This window comes from Amborella trichopoda, chromosome 3 (genome assembly GCF_054954075.1).
Source record: "Amborella trichopoda isolate Santa Cruz 75 chromosome 3, AtrichopodaSantaCruz75HAP2 v2.0, whole genome shotgun sequence".
NCBI lineage: Eukaryota > Viridiplantae > Streptophyta > Magnoliopsida > Amborellales > Amborellaceae > Amborella > Amborella trichopoda.
The window spans coordinates 50,109,778-50,128,989 of NC_142338.1; the positions used below are offsets into that span (position 1 = coordinate 50,109,778).

The 19,212-nt window shown below is 35.2% G+C and overlaps 1 protein-coding gene across 3 annotated transcripts; it reads right to left on the minus strand.

Annotated features, from left to right (window-relative positions):
• Nucleotides 1–1,066: 1,066 nt before the first annotated feature.
• LOC110006815 (subtilisin-like protease SBT2.6) lies at nt 1,067–18,646 on the minus strand. 3 transcript variants are annotated; one of them, XM_020664167.2, is made up of 9 exons: nt 18,411–18,646; nt 17,955–18,105; nt 16,369–16,862; nt 8,801–8,896; nt 8,632–8,701; nt 8,009–8,291; nt 3,678–4,006; nt 2,868–3,135; nt 1,067–2,045 (listed from the first exon to the last, which is right to left on the minus strand). In XM_020664167.2, exons 1-9 carry the CDS (start codon nt 18,452–18,454, stop codon nt 1,348–1,350), a joined length of 2,433 nt encoding a protein of 810 aa, XP_020519826.2. In that variant the 5' UTR covers nt 18,455–18,646; the 3' UTR covers nt 1,067–1,347. The 3 variants fall into 3 exon arrangements, with proteins under 3 accessions (XP_020519826.2, XP_088717261.1, XP_088717262.1); XM_088861135.1 differs by having other exon boundaries at nt 18,403–18,646; XM_088861136.1 differs by lacking the exons at nt 8,009–8,291; nt 8,632–8,701; nt 8,801–8,896; ... (1 more) ...; nt 17,955–18,105; nt 18,411–18,646 and adding an exon at nt 4,488–4,673.
• Nucleotides 18,647–19,212: the final 566 nt, after the last annotated feature.

The window sequence follows — 19,212 nt, forward strand, 5'->3', positions numbered from 1 at the left end:
ACCTCAAAAATCCAACGGAAAAAAAATAGTTTTAATGTATGACCATGAAAAATTAAAAGAATTTAAGCTGCATTTCACAACATATTATCTATACCATTTATTTTCAAGATTTTCGTATCTTTGTAAACCTACTTTATTTTAACTATTTTTGAAATTTAAAATTTTATAATTAGATATAAATATAGATTTTTAGATAATCTTAAAAACATTTTACATCAAAATTATATATCATGATAAAATTTGAAGGTGCACGTTACTTCTACATGCATCCCTATTCCAACTGCACCCTAGTGCAATTGCCATTTTGACCCTCTTTTTCATTAATCAAATGCACATGGAGAGAGAGTTGCATTTCTCAATGGGAAAAGTTTATATAGTGCTGAGGCTCTAAACAATCAAATTTGAGCCTACCTCAAAACTTGCAGTTGTAGAAGAGGTTGTTTTGATGTTGAAATATCTTCAAATTGATCATCTCGACGTCAAGATGCATGAACATGAGAAAAAACTGGATCTCAAGTTTTGGAAATAGCGTATTTTATGACGCATTTTTGGTCCATCAATTTTCAAGATTTTCAGGTTTTTATAGATATATAGATCTACACAATTTTTTAATCTTTAAACTTTATGAATAAATATGAAAATGTATTTTAAGGCTATTACAAAGATTTTCAATATTGAAACCATATTTCTCAACACTATTTGAAGCCTAGGCTCTATACAAACCGCACCCTTTGGCAATATGATGATCTTTTTCGTTAATTAAATCTAGAGAGAGAGAGGCAATACAGTGGCTGATATTGTTGTTAAGAAAGTCACCCCCTGGATTTTATTTTATTTTATTTGCTATCTAGACTGCCGGATTTTTTATTTTATTTGCTATCTAGACTGCCGGATTTTCTTTTTATTGAGTTAGTAGCACAACTGTCCTATTCTTTTTTCATTATTAATAAAAAACGAACTGACGGTTCTCCTCCACTTACTCCCTAAAAACAAAGGAGAGAGAGAGAGAGTTGCATTTGCCAATTTGATCATCTTTTTCATTAATCAAATATAGTGAGAGTTGCAGTTGCCAATTTGATGATCTTTTTCATTAATCAAATCATAGTTTTCAAAGCACTAGATAAAAACTTTAAGGAGAGAAGCCACTACTCCACAACTTCACTACAAGCCAGATGACAGGTTTAAGTAAACAAGGTGAAAGTTGGAAGGTAAAAAGACAAAACCTCACTCTTTATCTTCTTTGTTTTGGTTCCCATAAAAAAGGCAAATAACAAAAAAACAAAACGTTCATCCAAACACTCCCATAGTTTCATAATTCACTGGCAATGGGAGCCAAACACCACGGTCTCAGGCCTCACCCGAACCCAAAGCACTGGTCACAGACACAGCTAAAGGGAGCCTGACCACATGGCCCTTATCACCCTCCATCACCACCTCCCCGAATGTGTAAGAATTCGTCGCCTCCATCGCCTTGAGCAAGATCCTGATCGACTTAGTCGCGCTCACATTGACTGCAAACTTTGTAGGCACAATTCCCACTTCTACCCCCTCGGGCTCTCGAACTCGAACCCTGTATCTCTCCCTCTCGGCACCTACATTCTTCACTTTCCTCACCACCCTTCTTGAACCCACGAGGTTCGATACTGTGATGCTTGCCGTGTTAAGGTCAGAGCACAAAAACTTCCCCTCAGAAGGACATCCCACTCCTACTGCTCTTCTCACCGAGTCATCATCCACTCCCGGCACTGAACATAAGAACCTTAAGTACATTTTGAAGTTGGTGTCGAATATGAGGCCTGGGTCTATTGCTTTTGTGGGGTTCAGGGCACCAGCTCCAAAATCAAATGGTGTGGCAGTGTTTAGCTGGTTGGACCTCTGTGCCTGTATGGGGTTCCCTGAGTGGTCGGTAACGGTAGCTGTGGTCATGATGGCCGAGGTTATGGCGGCCGGGCTCCAGTCCGGGTGCTTCTGCTTGATTAAGGCAGCCACTCCGGCCACATGTGGGGCAGCCATACTGGTTCCAGATACGAGCGCGAATTCTTGTCCTGGAGAAGGATGATGCAATGGACTATGGTTAAGCAGGGAGCTTAAGGGGGATTAAATGGTTGTCATTTAGAAGAATGAGTGTTGGAATGTGTGGGAATGCTTCCATTTAATGGAGTCTGTTTTTTTATATTTTGATTGTTTTCCTTGATGTGGGTAAACAGGAATTCCAACCTAAGAAAGCTATGTCTCATCAGCACCAACCTTTTCAGTTGGTGCTTATAGCTAATGAAATCTGCAACTAGAACTAATTGTTACCTGGAGGAGATTTTTCTTTGCAACTGAAAATGCTAAAAATCGATGATAGAACAACAAAAAGTATCTTTTCCTTTCAAAGGATAAGAACAAGAAAATCTGACGAGAAGGAAATTTAAAATTCAAGGGATAAAACAATCAGAAGAGAAACAGAAAAAGGAAACAAATATGACATCATATGGAACATATAATACAACTTTATTTTTTTTAATAGCAATAGAATGGAAGATAATTTTGAAGAATATAACCTGACCAGAAAGAAGCAGCATGCAGAAAAAGAAAAAAATGGAATGTGATGTATTAAACGATACTAAATGCTACATAAGGTCTAAAGATCACTCATGTAAAAAACAAAATAATAGAAGAAATCCAAAGGAAACAAGAGATAATTATTGAAAGAAACCTACGAAATCAGGAGTTACAGAAACCTGGGTACCATAATTTAAGCATTTTTTAAATTACTTGGCTACAAGAAAAACATTTTTTACGTATCAAGTTCTTTTTCTCAGAATCTTAATGGACACCGAGCCATCAACTTAAGCAATCAAAATATGAAGCTACTGCAGCACCTTTAGCATATTGATCTCCTTCACTATTGGGGCTCCAAGCTGCCCAAATGGAGGAACCAGGGGCCATGATGGTTGGCTTAAGCACATCAGCTGTTTGGAGAAGGGCATTGTTTACGTCGGGCCCTCTTGAGGAGTAGGATGCAACGATGGGTGCTTGTCCAGTGAATGTTGCCTCCCTTCCATCACCAATCCTCGCTGTTGCACCGAATGACATGGCTCCACCATCGCGACTACGAACAGTGTTTGCATTGTAGTACTCCCACAATGCCTGTCAAGATTTTCTATGTGAGACATCCTAATAATCACAAAAAGGCTTGATGTTTCTTTGCAATTATCTAACAATGATCTGTAGCTTTAGACTAGATGGCTAAGTGCTCTTAGATGGCTAATGTCCAACTAACATTTGGTTAGTGTCCTAATATATCCTTAAACAATGGCCAAAATATCATTACATTGCACAGTTTTTATCAATAAGGCTCAAATTTTTTGGACTTCGGAAAAATTTTGGGACTATTTTTTTATTTTTAATTCTCAATATGGGACTAGCACCTTCAAAGTTTTTAGGAGGTCCAATTTTTTTATTTATGAAGTAGTTTGAGATTTGTCACTTTTTTATAGGATTATCTGGCTTCTATGAGGGACCAACTCCAAGGGGCAAACATTTATCCCCCTAATGCAAACTAATTATCACAACCACTACACCACAAGCTAGGCTACAAAAAAGGAAAAACAAAAATTCTAAAACCAAATAGTTTTCTTATCTTATCTTATTGCTTGTGTTGTTTCCGAATTCTAGCCAGTGAATCTCACCCCTGATGCTTGCATATTGCTCAATATGATCCCAGGGACATGCATGGTGATAGTGGTGCCCTTGACTTGGCTAGCACCAAGATCAGGATCCATAGTGATTATGAACCCTGCGGCTCCTATCTTCTCCATGGTATCGGCAACCGTCGTTATGCTCGCTGATTCGAACTCGAATTCAAAAGTGTAAGTGCAAATGATGATCTTTCCCCTCGCTAGCACAGGGATGAATGCTCCAGGGTGCTGACAATTCTCAACCGCTATGTAGCTTGTGTTACTTTGACTGACATCGATTGCCGCTGCCACTGGGAAATGCAGCATTCTCAGCGTCGGAGCTGCATCAAAATCATGTTATCAGTGAGTAAAATTTGAAATTTACTCATCCTCCCTGGCATTCAAAATAATTTGTGTAATTTCTTGTAAATGGAAAAGGATTTGTCTATGTTGACAATCGAGGTTATCTGGATGACCCCTTGTTGGCAAAGTGGGATAACACAAATCCCTACTTGATGTGGTGAACACCCCACAATAATGAATCCAACAACCCAAATAAAATCCCTCAAGAACAATATTGGGTGCAAAATATATTTGAAAAAATTGTACAATAAAAAAACAAGCAATATGGTAAATCATTATAATCACAACACAAGCAAAAAATTGAAGACATATGGATTAACGTGGTTCACCCAAAATGGGCTACGTCCACGGGCAAGAAGGCAAGGATGCATTTATTATTTCAAAGAAGAAATTTACAAGTTTAGGGTTTTGTAGAGATTACTTCATATATGGAAAGAAAACTCAATAGAAATTTCATACCAAAATCCCACCATCAATTGAATCATTGTTTTGTCTCCATTAATCAGCACCGTCGCCGCAAGGAAACCCCGATCAAGTCCGGCATAATACAAGAGTTACAATGGTGCTAGGGTTTACACAAAAAACCTCCAATCTCTACCTCCCAAAGCTTCTCTACACTTTTCTCTTCTTTCCTTATGTTCTCTCTTTCTAAAAATGTCTTTTATAGACCTCTATAAATGACCCATTTTCTATGACAAAAAATACCTTTTAACAAAAAACAAATACCATAGGGGTGATATTTGCATCATATCCCAACAATTTCCACCTTGATGCAAAATCACACCCTTGTCTTGCCAAATCATTTCCGGTTATTCCCTTTTTGAAGAACTTAGAGAACTTAGCCAATTCCATAAGCTCTCTAGCCCAATAACCGATATGAGTATGCCTTGCTCATCTTCTTTCGTACTTGTTTTTCTTATGCAAACTCCACCTACTTCAATACTCTCATTCTTGAAGCCATATTGCCTTCACACATGCTCTAGGTGAATCTACACACCTACAAGCACAACCTGTGTTTGATCTTATATCACCAAGATCCCTTGCATAAGTCTCTTCTATGAGGCCTTCTTTGTGTCCATAACCTTGGCAATGCTTGCCCATACTTCTCAAACTTTGAAGTACCCATTTCACTCCATTCCAACATTTTCTTCCTAGGCTAAACACAAACCATTCAAGAAAACTACAAACAATAGAAATAACAAATTTTATAGAAATCATAGCAATAATCATAATCAACATTAGAGTAGTATGCAACAGTCTAATCACATCGCCCCTTCTTTCACCACACTTTGAACATTGGCCCGAAGAAAATTCATTTGGTGTTTTTACCTTCACATCCTCTTGTGAAAGTTTCATAGCTTCGATTTCTCCACCTTGATGAATTGCTTCATCGAGACATTGCTTTATACCACTAAGATCTTCAATTGCCAAACCATGTGCCTCCTTGTGAGCTTCATCTTTCTCTACAATCAAATTTACCCTTTCACTCACAATTGTGCTTCCTAACAATTTATACAAGTTTCGTTTCCGAACTCCCTTCATCATCACCAGAGCCCCAATTGAAACTTTGAGCACTTCACTTTGCCTGGTAAATTTGTAGCCTTCCATATTTAGCGAAAGATAGTGAAATCAAACTCTTTTTTCAAATCCGGCACATGCCTCACTCTTTCAAGTGTCTCAACCATCCCATCATACACATTATGCGAATTGTACCCATTATGATCATCTCACTCATTGGGTTGTTTCCCATTGATGCTAAACCGGTCACATGGGTCATATGCATCAAACCATGATCTATGTGGGCACATAAGATGTGTAGCTGTACTATCAAGTATCCAACTTTGATAATACATGAGATTAGATCCTATCATCAACACCTCATTTTCAACATAACCGGATGTTGATTGTTCAATTTGGTGAGCCTCATTTTGGCCTCACCTTTCCCTTCTATTCCCAAACCGAAACACTCTGACGAATTTTTCCTTTTTCTTTGCTAACAATTTTTCTTTATGTGGCCAAGGTTGCCACAAAACCAACAACCTTTGTCATAAGGTCCCCTCGAATTTGATCGGCTACTTGAGGAATCTATGTATGAACCAACCCCTTCTGTTAGGCGCCATTTAGGCCCTGATGCTTATTTAAAATAAGAAACTAACTACCTCCTACCATTTAGGCCTTGATGTTTATTCAACCTTACCTAACGGGGCACCTAATACGTTCATCCAACCGGCCTCTTGCCACAAGGACATCCATCCTCGAACCATCCATTGATGCCTTCTTTCGAATTTCATTGGCAAGAAGTACATTACAAACCGAACCCAAATCAAGAGAATCTTCTTTAGTACAACTCAACATAGTAACAAGGTTATCATAGGATTCCGACAATGTACAAAGTAAGGTGACTGCCTTATATTCATCTTCCATTCTCACACCTATACTTTCAAGTTGATAAATGATAGTATTGAATTTATTCAAGTGTTCCAACACTTTCGCACCCTCTTTCATTTTCAGAAAATACAATTTTTTTTTTAAGAAAATTCGATTTGTGAGCGATTTTGTTTGATACAAACTTTCCAATTCTAAAAAGTATGGGTATGGTGATTTAGCTACTACCAAACCCAACACTCTCCACCTTATTAGCAAAATGACCATAATTGACTTGACAACTTTTATTAAATAAATTTCTTGATTTCTTCATACTAGCCTCTATTGTAGAATTTTAACAAACACTTTGCCTCCATGTTTCTCCACTTCAAACAATGAATCCATCAAACTTCAAGACTTCTCTCTTTCTCAATGCGAGCCTTAGCCCCACATACACCTTATGCTTTGATACCAATTGTAGGGTTTCGTGAACTCCTAACTTGTGGAACTGAGAATCCCAAATACTGGGATCCCAACCAAGATCGTGTACATTATTGGTGCTAAGTGCAAAGTAGATGAATACAACTATAAATCGAGTGCGATAAATAAAGAAAACATAAAAAAACACACCACCACAACACAAGATTTACGTGGTTCAACTCATAGGGCTACATCCACGACCTCGGTAAGTCGAAATCCACTATTACAATGAAGATTATAGTTTTGGGTTACCAGAGATATAACTTTATCTAAACATCAGTAAAAAACCATCATTGATCTTCACTTCTAAATCTGCTCTCTCGACCGAGCAAAACCGTCTATCAAGACTTTCTTTCCCACCGCAATATCACTACCGGAAAGATAACCTCGAGAGCAACCGAAAGACTTTTCCTTTCTAGAAGTGGAAGCCTTAGCCAACCCAAAATTCATGGCATGGGAATACCGCCTCTTTCTCAGAGGCCATGTCTCTCTCTCTTGGAGACGTATCTACATATTGGAGATCCATTCTCATAACCCCCAAAGGGGTGATCCTCAAAGGATGAGTATTATGTGTTCTTTGATTCCCTTATATAAATTTCACTTTCTTGATTTCCAAGAAAGTCCCTTTTCTTTTTGCAATAATACCTTTAATCTTCTAGAAGAAAATATAGGTATGGTGATTTAACTATCACCAAACCCAACAGTCTATATGTCTACTTTATTATTACAAATGTTCGTTTACTTTGTTTTAATTTATTACATAATTCATTATGTGGACTAAACAAGACTAGGAGAATAGGTCGCCAAATGAGCTCTCATACGAGAAAGGACAGAGAGATCAATGGAAAAGGGAACATCTTTAAAGGGATTTGCACATTATTGAACTATGGAGATGCCGTAGTTCGTCTGGTAGTTATTATTAAATCCTTAGATGGATAGTGATGGAGAATATGTGGGACCCACGTCAACTCCACATGACTTGAATGGTAGGTCCCACACTCCATCACCATTCATCTATACTTGGGATGGTTATGATCCATAGGACTATGGTTTTCCTTAGCCAATTGCATTACAGTAAACTCCTCTTTATTGTAGTGAAAAGAAGAGAAAAATATTAACAAGGAAAGACTTTTTACGTGCTAGGCCAGTGCCGGGGAACCTTTGGCCATTGCCCAACTCAATGGAATTATTGTACTTGCGATCGGTAATTGAGGCGGCGACTGTGGTGATCCAGGGACTAAAGGATAGAATTGAACTAGAGGTGGGACCGCCATTTCCTGCTGCCTGAACCACCATCACACCGGCTTTTGCAGCAAAGAGGAGCTCGATCTCGAGAACATTGAGGAAGGCAGAGGATCCGGGGGGGACACTCGAGGGCCCTATAGAGAGGCTCACTATATCAACTCCATCCTCGACTGCCTGTGACCACCATAACATTGCTGAATTAAGGCTATTTTGATCATTTCTATAAATTGTACTTACTCAAGGGTGTTTGAGTCTTTTAAAAATGTAATAATTCAATAATCATGGGAATATTTTCTTTTTGGAAATTGTACAGACCCAAGGGTCTTATTATTTTTTTCTTTGTGGTACTTCAGCAAATCGCACTTGAGATGTGATAGTTGGAATCAAACTTGAGATGTAGAATTATTAATGTCAACGACTAACCACTCAAGCATAAGCACAACTCCTAATTATGACTTCTGAGAAATGCATTGACTCAAGGTAATGTTGGATATTTTAAGATAAGATTTGGAACCTGATCAACGGCAGCCACGACATCGGCCATGTAACCTCCAAAGGAATACAATGCTTTGTAGACAGCAATCCTGCAAAACAACGTATTTCAAATCAATCTTCTCGTAATAAACACTACAATAATAACATAATCTTTAAATTATAGCCGAGAGTGTGTTATTTTAACTGACCCAGCTCCAGGAGCCATGCCACTAGCTTCACCATAGTTGAACCCACTTACAATCACCGGAGTACCATGATTTCCAGCTGCTGTTGAAGCCGTATGACTGCTTACACCCCAGAGAGAGAGAGAGAACGTCAGTATAATGGAGGTGGATTTTGAAAAGTCCTATAATGGCCTGAAAATCTGTTTTTATTTTTAATTATGAAATTTAATGTTCCAAAAATAATATAGATCAAGCAGAATTATAAACACTTAAAAATGGACAGTCTAGACAATGCCTTACAAAAAATAAACTATTTTAAATACTTAAAATCATTCTTTCTTCCATATACATCTCGAGGTGGAGATAATAAATTGAAATATCGTTAATAGATATTTGAGGTGTACCTCACTGCTATACTATAAAGTTGACACCTTATCAGAACTTCTTCCTAATATAAGGTTTATTATTATTATTATTAATGTTAACATGGAACTTCTTTCCAAAATAATTGAAATCAACTAATTGAGAGAGAGAACGTGATGGAATTTCCACCGCACTTGGAATGCCAATAAATTTACTCCTTAAAATTTTTCTACAGCATAATGGAACATAAATATATCTTATTTTTGTAGCATTTAAAAAGTATTCCCCATCTTTCATATTTCATGCTCATGTCCTTTTCTTGCATTTTTTTTAAAAATTTTTCATTTAAAAAATACCTTTGACTTTTTTCATTTAAAAAATACCTTTGACTTGGAACGTCAAGTTCCAAATCAATGTTTTTTTTTTTTTTCATTCAGTGAATCAATTTGGAAATTAAAGTTTCAAATTGACTTTTTTTTTTTTTTTGAAATTGAGTGGAAGTTTTGAAATTATCTAAAACTCAAAAGTTCCAAACTGCTTGTTCCCTCAAATAGGCAGACAAGTGTTTAAGTTCGGAATTGAATTGAGGATACATGTATTTTGTGCATGAATAAGCAATTCAGAACTTCAAGTCCCTCACTCAAATTCCATCCGGACTTCGTATTCTTAACTGTCACTCAAGGAAAAAAAAAAAGGACACTAGACTTGAGACTTGGAGTATTTTGGAAAAATAAAAGATACAAAACAGGAAATGAGTGAAAAATATGAATATGAGGAAGATTTTTCAAATGCCATAAAATTTAAGAGTTATTTATGTTAATTTCTGACTTTCAGTACTCTTTCTCTAACATGGCCTCTCTCTCTCTCACATATAACACATGACTCGCCATTTTACCTCTCATTTGAGGGAACTTTCGATGTGCCCCTTGCTGCACGAAAAGTATACATACCATTAGGGGTGGCAACAGGTCGGTTCGGCTTCGGACTGGCCGGACTCGGACCTGATCCTAAAATATAATGTGGGATGGAACGAGATCTAACCCAAAAATCCAAATATCTATTTATTTAAATATATTTCACAAATTTGTTAAACATATAATATATTATTTAGATATTAAAACTAAAAACTTATAATTATATTTATTTAAAGGGTGCAGTTGGCATACAGATGCATCCGTAGCTATAGAGGTAAGGTGCACCTTCAAATTTTGGAATTTTGATGTAAAATGTTGTTAGGATTATCTCAAAATCTATTTTTATATCTAATTATAAAATTGAAAATTTAAAAAATGGTTAAAATCAAGTAGATCTATAAACATATGAAAATCTTGAAAATGGATGGTGTAGATAATATGTTGAAAATGCACTATTTCTTATACTCAAAATCTTTTTATTTTTCATGGTCATACATTTCGATGTCGGGATGATCAATCAAAGGGTTTTTCAACATTAAAACTACTTTTTCAGATGGATTTTTGAGGTGCATCCGTAGTTCTCCATTATAAGGTTGCATCCTTATGTAAACTTTTTCTTTATTTAAATATTATATATTATATATTATTTAAATATCAATACTATTTGGGGTCGGGTTTACATGGACCCAGATAGAAACTTAAATAGTGTTGAACCCAAACTTGACTCGCCAGGTCCAATTTTTGGACCTATCCCCCCGACTTTGATTGGATCTACCCATCAGGGGTCTGGGTCCATTGCCACCCCTACATACCATTCAGAAAGCTTGGATAGCTTCGATTATAATCTGACAATTTAGCTTCCAAACATCTCTATCGGACGATCAAAATATTTTACTTTTACATTTTTTATGAATCATATTGACATAAAAGGTGGACGTAGCCTCTCATTACATCGGTGTAACAAAAAAGATGTCTCTAACGCAATAAAATAACTAAAATACTTCTATAACTTGGATAATTTGGTGATTTTTATGTTTTATTAGGAATATTTTTATGAGGCCCATCCCATATTTCATGTCAAAAAAGTTTATAGAAAATTTTAAGATAAAAAATTAGAACAAAGCTATCCAACCATCTTTCTTTCAATAATTGATAGGGCTTCAGCCTCTTCACCATTCAAAATATTTGAAGGAAAATTGTTTCATGCGGACTGGACACTACATATGTGGTCCAAAAAGTATAAAGCATCCATCTTAAAAACGGATGCAAGTAGGTGTTCCATCTAAAAACAATGAAGGCTAACAATCCAAATGTTTTCTTACTAGAATTATTATTTTTAGTTTTTAAAATTTACTTATTTTTTCATATTTATGATCTCTATGTTAGAAATTCTTAAAATTAAGTCCAAAAATCCATCTAAAATGTATTTCTACATATGCGGGCTTGACCACATAGAAACCTGGTCCATATTTGAACAGTGTGGGTTGTGGTACGATAATCTATAAAAAAAAAAAAAAAAAAAAAAAAACCTGGGCATCATAAGCCCCATTTTTCTTCTCTCATGCATTTCCATCAAATATCACAACCCCTATCTCCCTTCTCACTTTATCAAATTGGTTTCTCTTTCTGAAGAGAATCCTAATTCTAGACCCTCACCCAAACCCTTTTCCAGCAAAAAAATGCGTTAACATGGCCCCGAATCTTCAAGTCTTTCAAAACCTACCATTTTTCATCATCTGCTGAAACGCACAATTTTGAGGGGGTCCATATTTGAACAGTGTGGATTTTGTGCCATGGAAGATTATTGGGTGTGTGGTTTTACCTCTTTAAAATTGGGTTTCTCTCTGATTGGTATTTGGTGGCTTCTCTCAATAATTTTTTGTTTGGGTGTGGTTTGACAATTTTACTTTAAATTAGGTGCAAGTTGTGAGGAGAATGAATTGGGTTTGTGCCATTGCTTTTGCTATGGATTTTTGTCCCTTTTTTTTATATTTTTATTTTCTTTTGACTTGTTTTATTTTATTTTGTTTGCTACTTTATAAATTCAATTAATGGAAGGATTCTTTTCCAACTTATGAGTTTCCTTATCGCATTGATGGGTTTCAATTTCTGTTCAAAGACAGAGCACTAAAAAAATTGATGATTTGATGCAAATTGAGAAAAAGGAAGAGTCGAGAGAGAGCATCAAAAAACAATTGAGAGATGGTTTAAGAAGAAACTGGGGCAATAGAAAGCCTAGGGTGCATGTAGTTGAAGCCCAACTTTAATAAATAGAGCTCAACTTTATAGAAACTGCATCCACAAAGCAAACAAAGGCCTTATGGATCTCATTTGAAATTAAATATCCAGCTTTTGTTTGTTTTATAGATGCAGTTTCTACTAGGCTGCAGCCCTATTTATTAAAGTAGGGGTGCAACCATATGTACCCTTCACTTTGGCACCTGAATCAATGAGAAAAATCAAGGCTTTTCTGTGGCCTCAATTTCTTCTTTGAGAGTTACAATTTTTTCATGCTCTCTCTCATCGCTTTTCTTTTTTCTTTATCTACATCAGTCTTACAATTTTTTTTATGCTCTCTCTCTCTCGTCTCTTCTTTTTTCTCTATCTACATCAAATCGAGACCCTTCAATGGAAGAAGGAAACTCAGAAGTTAGAAACACACTGTGTAGGATAAGAATCCTTCCATCAATTGAGTTTATAAAGTAGCAAAAAAAATAAAAACCGAAGTCAAAAGAAAATATAAATATAAAAAAAAGAGATAAAAATCCATAGCAAAAGTCATGATACAAACCCAATTCATTCTCCTCTCAACTTCCACATAATTTAGATCAGAATTTAGAGTAAAATTGCGAACCATCAAAAAACACCCAAACAAATTATAGAGAGAGAAGCCATCAAATACCAATGAGAGAGAAACCAGTTTTAAAGAGAGAAAGGGAAACCCATCAAAAATCCAACTTCACAAGTTTTGGACAGACACCTATTTTAAAGAGGTAAACAGAAGAAAACACCCAAAAATCATTCATAGCACAATAATTTCAGAAGGGGAAAAAATAAAAAAAATAAAAAGAAAAAGAAAAAATATTCCATGGAGCCAAAGCTTGAAAAGAGAAACCAATTTGATAAAGTGAGAAGGGAGATAGGGGTGGGAACGCATGAGAGAAGGAAATATGGGGCTCCTAAGTTTATCATGCCAAAATCCACACCATTCAAATATTTTGGATGGTAAACATTTTCCTTGTTTTATTAGCGACAAACTTGCTAACTTAATACGATGTGTTACAAAATCGCCTCTCAACTATACAGATTTCCTCGTAAATACTCTTGAATCTTTTGCAATATCTAGCAGACCCCCTTAAAATTTACTACACCTTTTTTTCATTCTCTCTCTCTCTCTTTCTTGTATCTCTATGGATAACTCTAACACCACAATTTTGATATTAAGAAAAAGATAAATTCATGCACATATTCTTGAATTCTTCTTTTATTAAAAAAAGGACCATTACTATTATCACAAGGGCTTCACAATCATACTTGGTCTTTAGATGTCAAATTAAATGGCATTAAGTGTGTCATAAAATTCAAAAAATTTTATTTTGGTTGTTGAGTCAAGTCAATGACACATTTACAATATCTAGATTTAAAAGTTGATAGATAAAGGCAATGGGAAAGTTTTCTATGTTTCCCCTATAACATACAAGTTCTATGTTCCCCCTGCCATCTAACCGTCTATTTTTTATCAAGAGAGCCACTCGGCGTTTGATCTTAGATCCGACGTCTCCAAGTATTTTATTTTTAGTTTTTTTAATACAATTTTTTTGAATATGAAATTTGGTACGTGCCATCTTCTCATTGGGGTGCACCTATAAAAAATATTAACAATAATTTTTCGATAAAAAATAATGACCAAAATACCTCTTGAATCTTTCAGGGGTATTTTGGTCATTTTTTATTAAACTTTTTTTTTTTATATATATTTTTTTTAGTGCGAGTTTAATATATGGATAGACATCCAAAATTTGGTGTCAAAAAATTCTATAGAAAAAAAATTAAAAATAAAACATTGTAGAGACGTGACATTGTGATTGAAACAATCTTAGCCCTCCATTAAAAAATGGACTGTTGGATAAGGGGGAACATAGAACTTCTATGTTGTAGGGGGCACATATAAAACTTTTCCAAAGTCAATTGTCACTTCTGTCCTAAAAGTAAATGGGAAGAGTTTATATAGAGCCGAGGTTCTAAATAATCAAATTGGAGCCGACTACAAAAATTTCACTAGAAGATGTTGTTTTGATGCTCAAATATCCTCAAATTGATCATCTCGACAACAAGATGTATGGACATGAGAAAAAAATGGATTTCAAGTTTTGGAAAAAGTGTATTTTGTAACTTATTTTTGGACCGTCAATTTTCAAGTTTTCATAGATCTGTTGATCTACACTATTTTGGAAGCTTTAAACTTTATAAATAAAGATGATAATATATTTTAAGGCTATCACAAAGATTTCCAGTATTGAAACCACATTTCTTGATACTATTTGAAGGTAGGATCTAATTTGATTGTTTAGAGCCTAGGCTCTATACAAACCGTACACAGAGTAAATAGTCTATACTTTTTCTATTAAAAAGTCATTTTTAAATTTTTTTAATTTATATTTATACGTTTTATTATTATAAACAACCCCTATTTCATACTTCAAAGTTTGAAATTGTGTATTTAAAAGGTTTGGGTATTGAATGGGACCTTAGCTAATTTCTATATTTCAAATCTTGAAAGTCTAAAATTTTGTAATTTTTGGGCCAAATAAATTTTGGGAAAAAAGATATAAACCCCGACTTTAAAATTTTAATTTCAAATAAAAATATCCCATTGAACCAAAAAAAGCGTTTTAACCTTCTCTTTACCTTTTTTTTATTATCCAAATTGCCGAATTTACGCTTCTTCTTTTTCTAATAACCTCATTATAAAAATCGAGTTTGTAATGCATCTTTAACTCGTTAGCTTTATGAGATGGGGGAGAGAGTGATAATTATTAAAAAAAAAGTCGCCAGAGAGAGAAGAAGAGGTCTCCAAGTAAAGAAGAAAGAGAAAGAGAAAGAGAGCTTTTCCAGGATTTAAATAATATGTTGATTAAGGGAAAAAAAATGGTAAATTTTGTGGACGATTGAAAAGGTAAAGAGGATGTTAAATGTCTTTTTTATGTTCCATGGGTTATTTCTAGGACCAAGGGTTGTTTTGAATTATAATTTTAGATGGGGTTTATGTCTTTTCTCCTAAATCTTTTGGGATATTACATATCCAAAATATATTATATTTCGAATATTCAAAAACCAAAAATCAAGCGGAAATTTCACAAATTTCTGACAAACTTAATGTTGGAGTTCAAATATTTTAAAATATAAATCAATTTCTAAAATTGTTTATTTTGAGATCTTGAAGATCGAAAATGTTAGTAATTAAGTCATTTAAAAAATTACAGAAAATACAGTTATAAAGATAATAATAAAAATTATACATAAACTTTAAATAATAGAACATTACGGAACACACACGTAAGTTTCTTACGTTACATATATAATTGATATCGCAAAATACTTGCATGTAATTATTAGTACGAATGTTGTCATTGCAAACAAGAAAGAGAAAGAGAAGAATAAGAAGACTAAACAAGAAGACCAGGGCCTGAATAAGAAGACTAAACAAGAAGAGCAGTGCCTATTACATCATGAGGATCGATTTCCAGCGGATATGATAACAGGAAAAAAAAAAAAGAAAAAGAAAAAAAAGAAGAGAGTATATAAAGAGACCATTTATTTTGGTATAAAGAGGTCGCAATTATTCCGTACGTCAAATTTCAAATCGAGTGGTTGTAAGAGTGTCATTGACTAGACTCAAAGTTCTCTTGAATTTTGTGACAACTCCAAAGCCATCCAATTTGACATCTAATGACCGTAAATCATTGTGACATCTTTGTAACAAAGATAAATGGTCTTATTCTATTCAATCCCGCCAAAAAAAAAAAAAAGTTATTTAAGAACTTTTTTTGCATTAACAGGGGAACATTAGCAAAGTCAAGTATTTATGCGCAAAGGGAAGCATTCGTGTCCCTGCCACCTACATAAAAAAACTACTGCGATAACTTTTCCTATCCGATTTTAATAGATAGTTGTGATAGCTTCAGCCATTAAATAAAATGCCTAAAAATGTTTTATCTTAATTATTTTATAAATCATCTTGACATGAGATTTGAGGCATGCTCATTCCTATGTAAAGAATACAATGGTGAAAAAAAGCAAGCAACGAGTGATTACCTCCCATGGCCATCTGCATCAAATGGTGAGGCATAATCACGTGTGGCATTGAAATCTCCAGCCGCGATGGCCGCACGTGCAAAATATCGTGCCCCTACAATCTTCCCACTGCATGTACTCTCAGGAAACCCCTCTCCAATCTCACACCTCCCTCTAAAACCATGGCTCATGTTGGTTCCACTTATATCACTACTGGTTTCATGATTCATATTGCTTGCACTAGCGATCATCTTTCTAGTACTAGTGGTCTCATGACCATGGTTGCTACTATTAGAGGTCGTATTGCCTGTGGAGAAACTGGGGTGGGAGGGGTTGACACCGGTGTCTATCATCCCTATGACCACTCCTTTGCCGGAATCCTGGGCTCCCCCAAACTGTGGCCACACACTGATCGGGATTCCCATGAATTCTGGCGTGTGCGTTGTGGCTTTTGATACTTTGCAATCTTCATGAATGAGTCGGACACCTTTTGTGCTTTGCAGCATTTCTAGTGCCTGCATAATACCCAATTACTTCTAGTAACAATGTTTTTACATTTTATCGAGATCGTACTGGTTATCGAATTGATAAGAGGTCTGATTCAGTCAAAACCAATCCAACCACTAATGGAACTAGTTGGATTGAATTTAAAAAAAGAAAATTGTTTCTTGCGGCGGGGACCGCATTTCTACATTTGGGGTCCCCGAGATATAAAGCCTCGATCTTGAAGATGGATGCAAATAAGTGGTCCATCTAAAAACAATTGAAACTAACGATCCAAATGTTTTCTTAATAGGATTAGTATTTCTAATTTTCAAAATTTATTTATTTTTTTCATATTCATGATCTCGATTACATGTCCTTAAAAATTAAGTCCAAAAATCCATCTCAAAAATAGATTTTTAAGAGGTGACTCATTTCTACATGGACTAATAGAAATTGCGTCCTTCAAAAAATTTAAAAGTACAAATATTAATTTAAATCCTGAAATGTATTACAAATTTTACCCAAATTTATTGAGCCAAACAAACCTATGAAAATCAACCAATTCAATTAGTCAAAATCAACAAAAAATGAGTTTACACTAGCAACCAAACCCAATTTATTCGATCAGATCAGTAAAAACAGCTGTGGGAGGTCCAATCCAACTGGCTGGTTCCTCCAATCTTGATAACTATCTTTTTTACTAGAGTAGCTATTGCTATTGTTGTAGTCGGAATACTAAGAATTAGTGATTGCTATGCATAATGCATATGTTTACTTCATGCCGTTTTAATCCTTCCTAAAAAAGTAATTATATACAAGGGAGATTAATGAAAGGGTCTTAAGTGAAACGCACTACTACATATGAACGCGTCCACATGCATTATTTCTTGGTAGACTTAGGTCATCTCTTCATTCAATTTGAGGTCACCTCTTCTATAGACTATAGTTATTGACTACAAAACTTATTTCAAAGTCTAGAAAACGCTTATTTATTCTGTCATCTTCGTCAAAACCCTTTTTAACTAATTAGATTAGCAAAGCGCTTATTTATTTAACTATTATTTTGTGGTAAAAAAAAGGCATTAGGTGATCTTGAGAGGGAATTTTTATAACGAGTGTACCTCAAGGGAGTCGGTGTGGAATGCGAAACCATTAAGGAGATGGTTGTACGAGTAGAGTTTGGTGTAAGTCACATCCGAGAGGACAGACTCCAATAACGAATCATGTTTTTTTATCAAACTCTCCTTGTACACTTTCATATCTTCATTACTCCTGCAAAACCCAATAAAGTTTAAGCTTAGACACCTGACCTGGTTAAAGTTTAAGCTTCTATTCTCAACCAACATTTATAAAAATCACTAACGATTTAAAATGCTTCATTACTCCTGCAAAACCCAATAAAATGTTTGGACATGAGCCCTGGTTAAAGTTTAAGTTTCTATTTTCACCCAAAAATCACTAACGATTTAAAAAATCGGTAGAGGTTTATATCCCCATTAAATTACCCAAAACAATAAAATAAAATAAAATATAAAAAAAAGCTTAAAAAAAAAAAAAAACTGAAAAAACCTTATTACAAGGGTGGCATTGGAAGTCTTAAACGAGATGACTGGGTCGTCATCCATCAAGACAAGGAACACCTTTGCTGACACAAGATGGAAGAGAGAGAGAAGAAAGAGGAGAGAGGAGATATCCATTGGATGACAAGTGAGAGAAGAGAGGTTTCTGTATATATTCATGAGGAAGGTGGGAATGATTGATGCATTTGTACGGAGGCTTAGAGGTATTGCCTTGCCTTTCTTTTCTATTATTTTGTTTGGATAATTTAATGTGTTTACTTTTACTTTTGTAAGCATTAGAATAGGGTTATTTTTGGGGGACTAGTTTCTAAGCTGTCTGTCATACTTTACATGCACACATGATTTTTTCATTTCTAAACGGCCGGATCGCTCTCTCTCTCTCTCTCTCTTCATGTGTGTGTATTGCATGGCTACTTTAACACATACATGCATCCGTGCAGTTGAACTGGGCAATTTCTTCACTCTTTGAAATACGAGTTCCTTTTTCATTTAGACGCACACACCCTTTCTTCGCTCCTCTTGGTTTTGGATTTTGGGACTTTTGGTTCTAGCTTTCCCTCATTGTGCTTTTCATCATCTCAATGAAAACTCCTCGTTGACAATACCAAAAAAAATGGCCAGTGGCAAGTCCCCGATTAAAACACGAGTTTTTATTTCATTGATGTATATAAAATAGCATTTTGGATGGAACACAATTTTTGGGTTTCTGTGTTCTTCCAATAGTACTCCTATAACTTGGGTTACCATTCATATTATTTGCTAGTGTAGTTCTTGAATAGGGTATCTTTTGTTTTTTCTT

Excerpts from the sequence above, each read along its gene's own strand:
- LOC110006815 (XM_088861135.1), bottom strand. The coding sequence starts at position 18,572 with ATGAATATATACAGAAACCTCTCTTCTCTCACTTGTCATCCAATGGAT. Across the intron at positions 18,106-18,402 it reads AATGCCACCCTTGTAATAAG|GAGTAATGAAGATATGAAAG; the intron begins GTTTTTTCAGTT and ends TGGGTTTTGCAG. Across the intron at positions 16,863-17,954 it reads TCCACACCGACTCCCTTGAG|GCACTAGAAATGCTGCAAAG; the intron begins GTACACTCGTTA and ends GGTATTATGCAG.